At 41.2% G+C, this 16,014-nt stretch overlaps 1 protein-coding gene across 6 annotated transcripts in view; it reads right to left on the bottom strand.

The window, feature by feature from the left end:
• SULF1 (sulfatase 1) overlaps nucleotides 1–16,014 on the bottom strand; it is a 369,532-nt gene that overhangs the window by 45,822 nt on the left and 307,696 nt on the right. For all 6 annotated transcript variants that reach the window (XR_003854840.1, XM_029591438.1, XM_029591444.1 and 3 more), the window contains 4 exons: nucleotides 14,020–14,236; nucleotides 6,854–7,121; nucleotides 2,370–2,466; nucleotides 2,183–2,277 (listed from right to left, as the gene is read on the bottom strand). Coding sequence is in view for 5 of the 6 variants with exons in the window: in XM_029591438.1 (XP_029447298.1) it covers nucleotides 2,183–2,277; nucleotides 2,370–2,466; nucleotides 6,854–7,121; nucleotides 14,020–14,236 (677 nt within the window). In the remaining variant the exon portion in view is untranslated. The remainder of the gene's footprint in view (nucleotides 1–2,182; nucleotides 2,278–2,369; nucleotides 2,467–6,853; nucleotides 7,122–14,019; nucleotides 14,237–16,014) is intronic.

The following is a 16,014-nucleotide window of genomic DNA, read 5'->3' as shown; positions in this document are numbered from 1 at the left end:
CTACTTAATATCGCAACTATATTAAGTAGGAGGCAGTACAGAAAAGCAGTTTTTTCTGCTTTTCTGTACTAGTTTTAACGGCGCTCAGCCAGACGCACATTTTTTTTTTTTTGCATCGGGAGTGACTGCCTAATAGCCTCAATTCCATGCATTTGCATGTGATGAGCGCAATTAGATTCACTCCATGTTGGACATGTGTTGTAGAGGCGCAAATCCCCTTATTGTATAAGGGGATTAATTAGTGCCTATACAACCCGTGTCCAATTGCGGGTTATGCAGTGTGCTCGGCTGAGCGCACTCTATTGAAATGGCCCCTGAGTGAGAGAGAGAGAGAGAGAGAATATCTCTATAGGGACCAATATGTCACTCTTCTATTTATACCACTGTAAGAGGGGGCACTATTACCTTGAGGTGAGGTTTAGGCAGTGGGGTAGGTTTTGGGGGGCAGCTTTCCATACACAGTCAGACAAAGGTGCCATCAGTGAAGATTTTCTGTCATTTGAAGTCCTGAAAGGTAAAGAGAAGTTGATTTGTACAATGTACTCTCTACCTAGCTTGATTGCAGCTAGGAAGAGAGTGCATCAAGCTAGGTAGACAGTACATTGTACAAATCAACTCTTCTTAAGGCCCTAACATGAAATTATAAGTGACCCTGTAAATTAGCTGCATAACTTTACACCTGCTTGGAAGCAGATCTAAAGTTATCCAGCTTCATGTGGCCATATAACTTTAGACTTAACAGAATATATTCAAAAAAATAATATATCCTACTTTCCATTTAAAAAAAAAAAAAAAAAAAATTGCAGCCTGTCCTCCGCCTCCCTTCTACCCGCGTTGCCAAGGCCCTATGGGGTCGAACTAGCCACTCCCATGAAGATGGACCATTTCATCCAGTAAATACATTTTCGTGGCTGGGAGTCCTCCCTCCCCCATCCCCCTGCTCTGATTTCCCCTTTTAGTGCCAAAATGTCAAAATTGTGGCCTCTGGATCTCCCCCAATCCTCACCCCGACCCTTTCCCCCATGCCCCCCCCCCCCACACTTCCCTGTAATTTTTTTCAAGGTTCTCACTAGGATCTCGTACGCCTCTATCATAGGAACCTCACAACGTAGAGGTGTCCTCAGAAGAGCCAGGCCAGGATCGCCATCCCCAGAAGAGCCGGGCCAGGATCATGGTAGGAGGCTACCGCAATCCTGGCGAGAACCTTGGAAAAAAGGTATGTGGTGGTGGGAGAAGGGAAAGGGTTGGGGGTGGGCATTGGGGCAGGGATCCAGAGGTCGCCATTTTGACATTCTGGCACCCTAAGGGGAAATCGGAGCAGGGGGTGGGGGAGAGGGGACTCCCGCCTGTGAAAATTTCTTTTCTGGATGAAATGGCCCGTTTTCGGGGGGTGACTAGTTTGGTCCCATAAGGCCTTGGCAATGTGGGTATGAGGGAGGTGGAAGACAGACCACTTTTTTTTTTTAATGGAAAGTAACTTAACCGTATATATTCTTTTTTTAATATATCCGGTTAAGTCTAAATTTATACGGCCAACCATAGCTAAATAATGTTATACATAACCAGCAATATTCAAAAGAATATCCAGTTATGTTTAAAGTTATCCAGCTATGGTTAGTCGAATAACTTTAATCAAGTATATTCAGCGAGACGTTTATCCCGCTGAATATTTGGGACAAGTTATCGGCTAACTGTAGCCGGATAACTTGTCCACTAAACATCATACTGATTTTGGATCCTCCTTTTTCCAATGAACCATAATTTGAATTACTCAGAATTTCTGCAGACATAAATGTTCTTTTCATTCCTGTTCTCATACACTGCTAAAAGAATTGTTCACTGCACACACCTGCACAGTAAGTGGACAAAGAACAGACGTATTACCAGGACCTGATTGTAAACATAATGTTTCATATAATTTTGTGTGTGATACTCTCTAAATTTTCCGTTCAAGTTTATCTTGAAATTATTGTAAAACTGCATAAATAAATAAAAAAAAGAAGACATATTACCTACTATGCAAGAGAGCTCCTTTCTTTTTTGCATCCACAACAATAAAAATTCATTATAAAGATTTCAGGCTAACTGCATAACAAACTTGTGCAACTATACTTTGAAACCCTTGTGAGATAATGACCTTGTAAATACTATATGAATAATAATGATCAAAACAAGTAGTTACCCTTGCTTACTGCAGTCACATTCATCAGGCTTTCTTCTCTTTAGGTGTCCTCTCACTTCCCTTAAATTCTTAATTCTGTCTTGGAGAGCTTCAATCTGTAATTATATTAATGATATTTAAATATAACATTTGATTTAAAATGGCCCAGCATCTTCATTGGGAATCGAGTCTTGCAATGTCAACTAACCTCTTTATCAATGTAAACCTTGTGGTCCTTCCAAGCTCTGGATGACTGGTATAGTTCTCTTTCACAGTGTACTGTGTCATTTGCAAGAATATAGCATCTATAAAAGTATAAAACATGATAAAATATGCAGAAAAGAGATTGAAGATAAGACATGAGAGGTTTGGATCTAGACCCATGATGACTTTCTCGAAGTTTTGCCTATAACTGGTGTTCTCTGTGGACAGTAGGATTAACAGTGGGTGACATCACCACATGGTAACAAGTATGGAGGGTGATAAGCTATTGGCTGGAATAGTCTAAAATGTTTATCACATGGGCAATAGCCCTACACCCAACAGCACTCAGCTAAGATAACTTATGGAAAGAACAGAGGTGATCGAACTCTATGGGAAGGTGGAGAACATCAGTTACAGGTAAGCAAATCTGTTTTTTTATATATGAACAAGCAGGATAAACAGTCATATATTCAAGGAGTCCTAAGCACAGGGTTGTGTTCACATCCCCCCAGGGCTATACTCTTACCCATCATACATGGAATTTATATCCATAAGGATTCCACAGTGAATTTGGTTTCCTGTAAGACTTTTATTTTGCTTGATTCTATGCCATCAATTCTGCCCTGTCATGTTGAGACAATTTAAACCCTAGTATCAAACTGACCCATTGGTTATCTTACTTCCACCTCGCCTCTGAGATGCCTATTATGTCTATATTCTCATACAATACCATACAGTCTAACTCACAAGTCTTACTTTTCAGACTTCTTGCATTTGCATATAGACATTTTAAAATATGCTTTTTAATTGAATTTCTCATTGCATTTGCATTCATAGCTTGCATATTAGCAGATGATACTGGCAGTTTAGAGTTATGAGCATATGTTTGCTCTTTATTTAAATCCCTCTGGGCTACTCAGTCTTAAACACTCACTGTTGGAGTAGTTTAACTTCCCTGTTCTGCAAATATCCTTGGAAGATCCTTCCTCCAAACCATCACTTCTGAGCAACTCTCTACTTTCCTCCATGGTCTGGTTTAAAACTGCTCTATCACTTTTTTTTTAAACAGGCTGAGCTCCAAAATCATTAGCAACATGAGTTGGGTTCCACCGTGGTTAAGGTGGAACCCATCCCTTTGGGATAGGCCCACCTTTCCCCAGAACGTTCCCCAGGTCCCACCACATCTAAAACTCTCTTTCCTGTACTGTTGTCTCATTCATACAGTGAGATTTTGGAGCTTAGCCTGGCTCTGGGGTCCTGCATATGAGACGGGGGAGCATTTCTGGGAATGTAACTCTGGAGGTTCTGGACTTCAGTTTCCTACCTAAAATTCTAAATTTTACATCCAGAACCTCCTTCCTATACCTTCTTATGTTTAATTATTTATCTCTCACAATTATAACTACCCTTCCACAAGGGCTCGCGGTGAGAACATTACATACAACATTAAATATAAATCGCATAAATAAAACACAAAAGCAGATCTTTAACATAAAATAACAAAATTCAACAAAATAGACTTAAAACAAAATGTTGGTGGTAATCACATGTAACATGACAGCTGGCTCCTTCCCAGCACTCTCTAAAATCCTTGCTAAGCAGGGCTGGCGCGTCCATTAGGCAAACTTCTGTGGTCGCCTAGGGTGCCGAGCTGTAGGGGGTGCAGAAGTGCAGCCACGTGGTGCCGCAAGCAGGGCCTATCCCGCTCGCGGCAAAGAGAAATAGAGATTGTGTGCTTCTCAGGGCTGCTTGCGGGATGGACTTCGCTTGCAGCACCACGTGGCTGCTCTTAGGCGCCCCTTATGACTCGGTGCCCTGAGAAGCACACATTCGGCACAAAAACAGGTCGGGGGGGGGGGGGGGGGGGGGGCGCGGCAGCGCAAGGGTCGCCTAGGGCACCCAATACCCTTGCACTGGCCCTGTTGCTAAGTGATGCATTAGATGCACTATCTTTGCACCAAGTAGGTGATTTACTAAGCCAACCTCATTTCTACCAGCCACCCAGCTATCTACATTCTTCTTGCCACACCAAGGTGATGATCTCCTTCCAGGTGACCTTGCTTTTCCAAAGCAGCACATGGGCTGTCACACTGGTCAGGAACTTTCAAAGTGGAGGAGTAGCCTGGTGGTTAGAACAATTGGCTGCAAGTCAGAGAAACTAGGGTTCAAATCCCACTGCTGCTCCTTGTGACCTTGGGCAAGTCCCTTCTTCCTTCATTGCCTCACATATAAAGGGCCTCTTTTATTAAACATTTTTCCTATAGACATAGAATGGGAGAAAAGCCTTAGTAAATTAATCCCTAATATATTGTAAGCCTTCTAGGGATAGGGAAATGCCTACAGTACCTGAACATAATCCGCTTTGAAGTCCCTGAAAAAGCAGAACATAAATTGAATAAACAAATATTAGGGATGTGCAGAGGGACGCCATATGTTGCATTCGTGATTCTGATTCGTCGGGGAGCAGATACGTTGCATTCGGTCGTATGGCACCCCGATGCGTTAATACGGCGATTTCTATTCATGTGCCTGCTAAAATTCAAATTAACTACAACCCCCCACCCTCCTGATCCCCCAAAGACTTACCAAAACTCCCTGGTGGTCCAGCGGGGGGTCCGGGAACCATCGCCTGCACTCACACCCTTGGTGCCGGTTTCATCATGGCGCCGATAGCCTTTGTCACAGGGGCTACCGGTGCCATTGGTCAGCCCCTGTCACATGGCCATCGGCGCCATCTTGTGCTCCTACCATGTGACAGGGGCTGACCAATGGCACCGGTAGCCACTGTGACAAAGGCTATCGGTGCCATGATGAAACTGGCACCGAGGGTGTGAGTGCAGGGGATGGTTCCCGGACCCCCCGCTGGACCACCAGGGAGTTTTGGTAAGTCTTGGGGGGGTTCAGGAGGGTGGTGGGTTTGTTTAAATTTTTATTTAGGTGGCTGTATAATTCGGGGGAAGATTCGTGTATTCGTGGGGAATCACGTTACGTTTCGCTTCCCCACGAATACTACGAATAGTGTAATATACGTTGCGGATCGCCAATACGGCGAAAACGAATGCTCACCCCTAACAAATATGGCTACGTTCCTGAAGGTCTCCTCTATGTACCTTTCTGTTTGCCTCTGTCCAGCCTTCAGAAAACGGACTCCCCCAAAGCCAGGAGCTCTTTGCACCGAGTGCACATATGCAATCTCTCACCAAGTAGCTAATATGTGGCAATTTGTGCAAAACATTGAATAGTCCTCATCTCATTGCTCGACGTCCGTCTCCATCTTAATTTGTTGTGCTGTTATGGTTTTTAAGTGTTTAAGGAATGGGCATGTTTACCCATTTATTGGGTGTGTTTTATGTTAATTTGTCAATGACCAGCACTAGGATTAAGATTAGTCAATTATAAAATCAGAATTAATAATGGGATAAACAATCTACATATATAAAAAAAAGATTGTGGGGTAGGTGGGAGCTTGTTAGTACATTGGCCTCTTTGTTAGTGGTAGACCAGTTGTTGGGCTTTGTCCCTCAGCTGTGTTAGCATTTTGAAGATGCGCATTTCTAATGAGTGGAATGCTACCTGTCTTGGCACTAACAACCTTTTTAAGCATACTGTAGGATGAGAGACTGAAGACAATAGGGAAGACTCCTGAGTTTGCTACTAGAGTGACTGAACTGTTTTTACATTTTGGTGTCCTATGGATGCCAGAGGAACATCTCTGTGTGGGGGGGCAGTGTCCCTCCGTTGGAGCCAGTTTATAAAAATCCCTGTACTGGAGAATAAAACCAGCAAATAAATCAACTTATTTAAAATGCCAGCAGGGGTCAGGATTTTATTTCTGCATCTCTACTTTGATTTCAAATGGCCACAACATGTTGTGTAATCCTGGATGTCTCTTGTTTATAACTTGTAGACCAACAAGTTGTGGCCATTTGAAATCAAAGCAGAGATGCACTGAATCCTGACAGCTGTCTACTGGAACACTTCTTTGGCCATCTCTACTGCCTCATATAACTTGGGAAAGAGAATAAGTCACTACAGGTGTCACCTCTGTCACACTGATCCCCAACTAACTTCAAGCTAAAAAGGATAATTTGAGACAGTCCAACTGTGTACATTGTTAGTCCTATCTCAAAGTATTCTAGACTTGCAGCAGTACCTTGGTACTAAAGTTATGCTACAAATATAAAATACTTTGAAACACAGAACTGTTCTTAACTGTCTGATCACTTAAGAATCAGTTCACAGGTTTATCTCTGGATTTTCCCTTTTCTTGAAAGTCTGTGATAAAAACTGATTTAATACTTGGCTTTCTGGCTTTGTTTATAACAGAAGTTCACTTGTCCCAAAAACAAAATAAAGCAGACGCTAAAACCAGTTTTACTTTCTTTTTCAGGATGTATTTTTCCCCATTTGGGCTAGAGTAAATAGTTTTGAATGTAAGAAAACAGAAAAAAGTATTTCAAGAAAATCAGTATGAACATATGTTCTTACTTATGAGTTACTTTAACGGAGTCAGACTGGCTTACTGCATTGGTATCATCAGCCAGCATTTCTTCCTCATCCTCATCTCTAAGAGCATCATCATCATCATCATCTTCAGTCTCCTCTTCATCATCAAAATCATATTGACTCCTAGAAATACTTCTTGGCTGTAAAACCTGCAGTTCTTTATCCTCCAAGTTTATATCATAGATCTCTCCTTCAAATTCAACAGCCAGTGACCGAGCTTGGCGAGTGTGAACAAATCGGGGCTTGAAATCTACAAAAGCAAAAATCAAAATGTACGGCAAGATCATTTGCTGTGATAGACAAAATAAAATGATGACACGAAAATTATCAGGTGTCAAGGGTTACCCATAAATTCTGAGTGCTTTTTAACCTACATTTCAGAATGGAGTTGGATGAAGTGTACAAGTTTGTGATGGCCAGCTTATTCTAAGCAGTGCTAATGTTGACCTCAAAAGGAAACGACAAGTAAATGAAATGGATATATTTAAACACAAGAGATACAAATTTTCCTCTCCCAGTTTTCTCCATGTAACCCTCAAATTCCCAAATAGTTATGATCCCTATTGTCAAATTGAATGGCGGTCTAGTTTCTGTTTCTCCCACTTTATGAGGTACAGCGGACATCTCACTTCAAAAGGATCTCAAGTGTGACCCAGCAGGAATCTCGGTCTGGGGGAGAGCTCAGGACGCTAGTGGTCACTGAGTGGTAGGGTTGCCAACTGCGCCAGATTTTCAGGACAGGTTCACCGAGCCTTAGTTTTATCCCATTGCATGCTGGGACTTATTCTCCTTTCTCTATTGCATTTCCTAAGAAAAGCAAGACTATAAGTACCTGCATGCAGTGGAGTAAAACCAGGACAGGATCAACCTGTCCTGAAAATCTGGAGCCAGTTGGCAACCCTACTGAGTGGAAAGATAGAAACAAGCTAAAATGAAATGCTAACAATTCTGTGGGTAGATTCTTGTCCCCTACTGTAAAAGGGTTCAACCTCTTTCATATGAAAATACTCTTTACACTTCAATCAGAAGCCAAACGTTTAGGGATTTTGCGGGAGTCTCAGGTGGGTACAGTTTCTCGGAAAGCCTTTGGCCACTTGAGATTTAGAAACATAGAAACATAAATGACGGCAGAAGAAGACCAAACTGCCTATCCAATCTGCCCAGCAAGCTTTCACACTTATTTTTTTTTCTCATACTTATCTGTTACTCTTTGCCCTTATTGGTAACTTTTTGGTTCCAATTACCTTCCACCCCTGCCATTGATGAAGAGAGCAGTGCTGGAGCTGCATCAAAGTGAAATATCAAGCTTAATTGGTTAGGGGAAGTAACCGCCGCAATAAGCAAGCTACTCTCACGCTTATTTGTTTACCCAGACTATGCAATTCAGTCCTTGTTGGTTGTTGAATGTAAATCCTCTAATCTGCATTCCCCCCTGCCACTGAAGCAGAGAGCTATGCTGGATATGCATTGAAAGTGAAGTATCAGGCTTATTTGTTTTGGGGTAATAACCGCCGCCGTAAATCCTTTTTTCCACATTTCCTCTTGCCGTTGAAGCATAGAGCAATGTTGGAGTCGCATTAACCGTGTGTATGTTTATTGAATAAGGGTATTAATCATCAAGTAGTAGCTGTCATCCCCACAAGCCACCCCCATGCCTCTTCTCTTCATTCACATCCTCTAGACTTTATGGATCCACAGTGTTTATCCCACGCCCCTTTGAAATCCTTCACAGTTTTGGTCTTCATCACTTCCTCTGGAAGGGTGTTTCAGACATCTACCACCCTCTCCGTGAAGAAATACTTTCTGACATAGGTTCTGAGTCTTCCTCCCTGGAGTTTTAAATCATGACCCCTGGTTCTGCTGATTTTTTTCCAATGGAAAAGGTTTGTCGTTGACTTTGGATCATTAAAACCTTTCAAGTATCTGAAAGTCTGTATCATATCACCCCTTCTCCTCCTTTCCTTCAGGGTATACATATTTAGATTCTTCAATCTCTCCTCATAAGTCATTCGATGAAGACCTTCCATCTTTTTGGTTGCCTTTCTCTGGACCGCCTACATCCTGTCTCTGTCCCTTCGGAGATACAGTCTCCAGAACTGAGCACAGTACTCCAGGTGAGGCCTCACCAAGGACCTGTACAAGGGGATAATCACTTCCCTTTTCTTACTCGATATTCCTCTCTCTATGCAGCCAAGCATTCTTCTGGCTTTAGCTATTGCCTTGACACATGGTTTCGCAGACTTCAGATCGTTAGACACCATCACCCCAAGGTCTCTTTCCTGCTCCGTGCACATCAGCCATTCGCCCCCCATCGAATACATTTCTTTCGGATTTCCACACCCCATATGCATGACTTTGCACTTGGCATTGAATCTCAGCTGCTATATCTTCGACCAGTCTTCCAGCTTCCTTAAATCCCATCTCATCCTCTCCATTCCTTCCGGCGTGTCCACTCTGTTGCAGATCTTAGTATCATCTGGAAATAGACAACCCTTACCTCCTATCCCATCGCGATGTCACTCACAAAGATATTGAATAGGACCGGTCCCAACACCGACCCTTGCGGCACTCCGCTCATCACCGCTCTCTCTTGTAAAGCAAGTTAAGCCTTTTCTGAGACTAGGTGATTGTCACCAATTAATGTAGCAGTGGTTTTAAGTAATTTAGATCAATGCAATTCAGATGATGCTGGGCAGCCTGAAAAGACAGCGACAAGACTTCAAATGGTTCAGAATGCAGCAGCTGGAGTTCTGACTGGTAGCCCTAGATGAGACAGAGCCACTTTTCTTGGTTTCTTTGCATAGGCTCCCCATTAGGTTTTTTGATAATATTTAAAATGCTGTTACTTGTTTTTGTCCTCTTTATAACTTAGGCCCATCACATGAAGAAAAAAATTGCTATTTATCAATCTGTGATCTAGTCAATTTGTTACTAGGGCAAGGGCCTTTACAGGATTTGCCTCCGCTTGCTGGAATATGTTCCCAAATGAGTTAAAAGAAACTGATTTTTTTGGCCTATGCTTAAAACTTGATTTAACTGATTTATTGCATGGAATTATGCATGATAGTGATTTCAACATTTTTATGACTATATTTTATATTGTTTATTGCTTCCCGAGTCATTAGTGATGTAAGTATGATGTTATGTTTTGTTATATTTTTAATTTGTGGATATTACTGAACTTTGTTATAATGTTCTAGTGATGAAATGTGTGTAATTTGTTTATGTTGTTGCAATCCACTTTGCACCTGTGACTGCTTGAAAAGGTAGAATATATATTTTTAAATTAATTTTTTTTAAATTTCATTTTATATTTAGTGAGATTTTAAATAAATTACAATAAATAGTCTTGATTAGGAAAATAACCAGGACAATATCATATCAGAAACAGCAATTATTAGCTAAAATACAATAGTTAAATAATGCCTCCAGTCCACCAAGAAGAGAGGGAATCTGTACACCAAATTCCTCCCCAAAAATGAGGAAGTAAGGAAAATATTTTTAAAAAACCCATAACATTACCACAGTCCAAAATGCAAGCAAATATATAAAGCATCACTTAATCAAGGGACCATGGAGCTAGTGGATGGTCTCCTGTTGCACAAGATTATGGCAAGTTGGAAGTATTTAAAAAAACAACAACCTGATAATTAATAAGACATTTACATGGGTATTTCAAATAAAAGAAAGCACCAATCTCCAAAACTTTAGGTCTATACAACAAAAAAGCCTGTCTAATTTTCAGTCTCTCTGGATACAGCAGGAAAGACCCTAAACAGAGTTATAAAACAAAACATCCCTATGTCTAAAGAACAGCTTAAAAACAAATGCCACTGCTGATTCCAAAGTGAAGTTCACTATCAAAGTTGAGCGAGATAAACACTTGACTATCCATGTTAATTAATGCAGAAATATCCAAACTGATCGATGAAATTCCAGACACACCTTATTCCTTAGCTGGGGGTTCAGCCTTCCTATTTGGACGGGGAAATTGACAAAACATTCATTCATATATCAATGGAAAATAAGTATTTTGGTAATGGAATGAACTTTAGGAAAATTAACGTCTACTTCCAAACTATGTTCTTCAGGCTCTCCAACTTTCTATGAAAAGCAACATTATCCTTCATAATGATAGTTCTAGAATCTTCCAGCTTTTTCCAGTTTAACTCTGCTTTATCAATTTGAGCCCCATAATCTTTAAATTGGTTCTCAAAACCATCTCTTTTACTCTCAAGATCCTGTAGCTACCTTTCAAGTTGAGGGACCTGACCAGAGAGCTGTTTCTCTATATTGGATATAATCTTCCACAGTTCATTCAATGTTATCACTGGCAGCCTCTCCAACTCAGAAAATTCATTAATAGGAGGGAATACAGACCCAAATTCCCCTTGGATCCTCAGTCCTCCATACAGCAGTACTTGCATTGAGCTCCAGATCTTGAATTCCAGCAAAGCGCTGTTCCTCCAAATGTCCTGAGCCAGCATTGAGCTGTACTTCTCTACCCACTACCCTGAGGCCAGCGAGAACAGACTGAGCCGCGACGTCCAAGGCCCCCCCCCGAGCTGCACAGTGAAGGTTGCTGGGGAGTGATACACCCCCTACCCTCACCCAAACTTGCTAAGGAGTTTATAGGTGAAATTGCCTCAGGGGGACAGGGAGTTGATATCTGCATCCACACTGCTGCCTGGAACAAACCCATCAGACCTGATGTTGCTATTGGTATGTTTCCAGGTGGACAGACCTGCACCTTTGCCTTCTTTTTATGGCACATAAAAAAATTCAAAAGCCAAAAAGAAAAAAGAAACTGGAGGAAATCTGTGGGAGTGTGAGCAGCAGTAGTCTAGCGTGCAACCATCTTGGGATTACCTCCATTAAATTACATTTTATACTGATTTTATGACCATACTCCAATAGAGAGAGATAGGTAGAGTACTGCCTCATTTATGTGATAACATTTTCCATAGCTCTTTAAAACATTTATTTACTTTTTCACCCTGGTTAATTTGTATATATCCCCCCCCTCCCCCCTGTAAGGGGAATATACCCAAAGTTCAATATTAATTTAAAGATCAAAACTACTGCTACTGAGAACCCAGCTGGCACCTTCGCCATTGCTATGTCACAGTAATGGAGAAACTGCTGGCTGGGAATGCACTAGCAGCATAGTGCAATCCTGACTGAAGAGGGAAACCAGGAGGATGGGAGGGCTTGGGGTAGAATGGGGGAGGGGGGGTGAACAGGAAGGGAGGCAGAGGAGGGCTCATTGTTCTCAGCCCCAGACCCCTTGCTGTTTTAGAAGAATTTAAGAGAAGGGGGGAGGGGAGAGGAGAGGCTTTGTCCGGCAGGAGCCATAGTTTGGATTGTTTTTTGGGCTGCTAGGTACTTTTTTGGCCCGTGAGGTATTTTTTCTCTTTACGCTCAGCATGGCCACTTGACTGGCAGGGTTATCTGGCTGAAGGTAGCCAGATAACTTTAATTGGGGATGTTCAGGGGGACATTCATCCTTCTGAATATCCAGCATAACGTACCTGGCTAAATTTTGCTGAATAAGTTATACATTCTATGTTTTCTCAATATTGCCCTTAGTATGTTCATTCTATTCTTGAAAGCTCCCATTAAAGATATTGCTATTTAATCTGATGTTAGACTAAGGCTGCTCCCCTTCATGTTAAATCAAGGTTCAATTCGTTGTGTATCCTGTCGAGTCCCTAAGCTAAATCTTTGTGTGGTCTAGGAACAGATTGTGTCTTCTTGGCCTTTTTTGGCTAAGGTCAAACAGAAGGTTTGAGTCATGGACTGAGGATAGTTTCCTTCTTAGCCTTTGGGCAGAGATTGAGAACTACATTCATCTGAACACCAACAATGAGAAACCTGGTTTAATTTAAAGAGAAGAAAACGGCTTAGCGATTGGCATCACATACTAAGGTAATATAAGAGTTAATGGAAAGAAGTTTGCTTCTCCCTCTCTATAAAGCTTCTCCAGGATTTGAGCATTATATAGAAATGCTGTCGCAGAGGAGGAGAGGGTAATTCAGTAGCTGAGCATGTTTATAATAGAGAACCTTAAAAAGATTACTACATTACTATTATTCCAAAACAAAAACAGTACATAAGCTTAAGAACATCAAAATGAATTCAGAACTTATAACTCTTACAAAGTAGGGACCTGTAAGTTTACACTTTCCCTCACTAGGAAGACTCAAACAATAGTGGTTTCTTCTAAGAAATACTTCTAGCCACAATCCACCAGATGGCACTAGATTCCAACTTATTTTTCTAATTGGCAGCACAAGGCTTAATGCTTAAAGTTGTCTAGCCTGTTATCCACGTAACTCATGTTTTGGAATCCTCTAATGTGTAATCCACATCCCGGAGCATATTATCAACTTACAACATTTTCTCAGATCAGCAAAAAAACAGAATTTGCTTTAAATTAAAATATGAATGCTGCTTACTCTAACAGTTTTAGGGGCCTATTTATCAAAGTGCATCAAAATTGCCAATATAAGAATATAATTCAAAGAGCTGATTTTAGTTTTATATAGTCTGTGTTGTATAGCAATAAAAATTTTTATTCAAACAGAGCTCTAAAATAGTTTTTCAATAATACTATCGCATGCAGATACCTGCACAGGAACCTCTATTGTCTTGCAATCCCTCAGGGGATTCCCTTTTCCATGGTACCCTCTCAGGGGATACTCTCTACTTTCTGATATGGAGAATTTACATTGGTGCACAAAAGAGATAATATATCAGCATATATAGTAGTAAAACTATTATATACAGGGCAGTTGCTGACTTAGATACCAGATAAATATATTGCAGCATGAATTTGCAGGCAACCAGAAGAAAGTATAGCATACGTTAACTTATTTTTTTAATATATTAACCTTAGACCTGGTTTATTAAAGATTTTCTCCTCACCCATAGGGAAAAAAATTATTTGATGATACTGTATATATAATTATCCAAGCAGAGGATATATCTACCACATGCAATTTCACTAAGCATTCAGAGCCAGATGACTCCCTACTGGTAAAAAACTAAATTACTCATTTCACACACACACATACATACACACAAACTTACAATTCCTTCCTAGCACCATCTTTCAATAACACAACAATAAAATGCCAGTGACATACTTTTTGAATGTGCAGATCTCATGATATGTCTTTGGTTTTTCCTCTGGGTTCTGCTGGTCCGGTAATCCATGTCACCACAATTACAGTCTTTATCTTTAAAACCATAGCCTCGGGAGCTGGTGCTCCGTGTTCTCTTTCTTACTGTGGGAATATCAGTAGGTCCTTTACACTTATGAATTCTCAGTTTACCTGAAGTATCTTCAATGCATTGCCACTTCTGCAGAAATAAAAAATGGATATACAATTTCCAAATAACCTCAAATATCAGTAACACACACACACACAAACATTTTAAATAAAAACACTGACTTTCACAAATGTGTTTATGAACAAAGAATAAAAGGGGGGAAGAGTACTTCTAAAACAGAGTATAAATCTACAGTAGTTTTAATACAAAACATGATAATTTAATGAAGACCGTTATATTATGCATTTTTAAACTGGTTTGCAACACATTGGGTGAGAACGTTTTATGATGGCTTTAATCTATATCTCATTGCTATAAACCTATGTACTGGTTATTGATTCATATCTCAATAAAATTTTATGAAATCGGACAAAAAAAACCAAACAAAAACTCTGGAGCTATTGACATCCCATACTATTGGTTGCTAAGTGTGCTCCTTTACTGCCAGGGTTTTTCTTGTAAAATCTCTCTCAAAGCACACTACAATTCTATTAGACTAGCTCCAGATTGTGGCCAAATTCTTCTAGCATGAAAAACAACATCTATTGGCGTGGTTGTACCCTTGTCATTGTAGTGCATGGTCCAACCTATGACTCCACCTCAATGTCCTATATCTCCTAGTATGGCCACCAGATGCCACTGCCCCTGTATAGAACACACTATTAAGGAGCCATCCTTCCCCCTCAGTCCCTCTCCACCTGGAGGGCTATGGTTGGATGACTCAACCCTATTTAGCCAAGCCATTTTAGGACACTTTTGGATCAGTTTGAACAGTAAGGATGTTCAAGTTCCACACTCTGGTGAGGCCGTCCAGCTTCACCCAGATGGAGTTTCATTTAGAAGAAACACTTCATTGTTCATTCCCTGCCAGAAGGTCCTTTTCCTACTAATTTACAGAGAGGTAAACTTTTATGGCCGATACCCTTTTGGGGTAAATGGACTGTCACTAGAGGACCTGTGAACCCACCCTAAACCATAAGCACCAGTGATGGATCCTACTGTGGGAGACAGTGACGGCAGAAGATGTAATTCAGTTTAAACAAAAGTATGTTTTGGATCTGAACAGTGTGAGGAGATTTTTGGATCCTCCTCCCCATTGGTATTGCAGTGCTGAGATAGCCTGATCTCAATTGACTTTTTCCTATGAGAAGTCCCCCCAGAAATATCAACTAAGTTAGAAAGAACCAGATCGGGAGACCCCAACCTGATCTCCACCCCATGGGACCAGGAAGGGCTGGGTAGCGAAGGAGAAAATGGCTTAAGGTAGGATTTTTTGCTGTGAAGTTGGGGACTCCTCCATTAGGATTCCTGGATAGCCTCTGGGTGAGCGTGTGCACTTAAAAATCACTATAGGGCTCTACCCAGAGGTCTGAATAAAGGACAACTACCTACAGAGAGATACACTAGCAGTCAGATGTAACTTCAACATTATTGACAAATGGACAATTTAATGATTACCAATCAGTAGGGATGTGAATCGTGTCCTCGATCGTCTTAACGATCGATTTCGGCTGGGAGGGGGAGGGAATCGTATTGTTGCCGTTTGGGGGGGTAAAATATCGTGAAAAATCGTGAAAAATCGTGAAAAATCTAAAAATCTAAAAATCGCAAAACCGGCACATTAAAACCCCCTAAAACCCACCCCCGACCCTTTAAATTAAATCCCCCACCCTCCCGAACCCCCCCCAAATAACTTAAATAACCTGCGGGTCCAGCGGCGGTCCGGAACGGCAGCAGTCCGGAACGGGCTCCTGCTCCTGAATCTTGTTGTCTTCAGCCGGCGCCATTTTCCAAAATGGCGCCGAAAA

This window comes from Rhinatrema bivittatum, chromosome 2 (assembly GCF_901001135.1).
Source record: "Rhinatrema bivittatum chromosome 2, aRhiBiv1.1, whole genome shotgun sequence".
Classification (NCBI taxonomy): domain Eukaryota; kingdom Metazoa; phylum Chordata; class Amphibia; order Gymnophiona; family Rhinatrematidae; genus Rhinatrema; species Rhinatrema bivittatum.
This window is presented reverse-complemented; position numbering and strand designations above follow the sequence as displayed.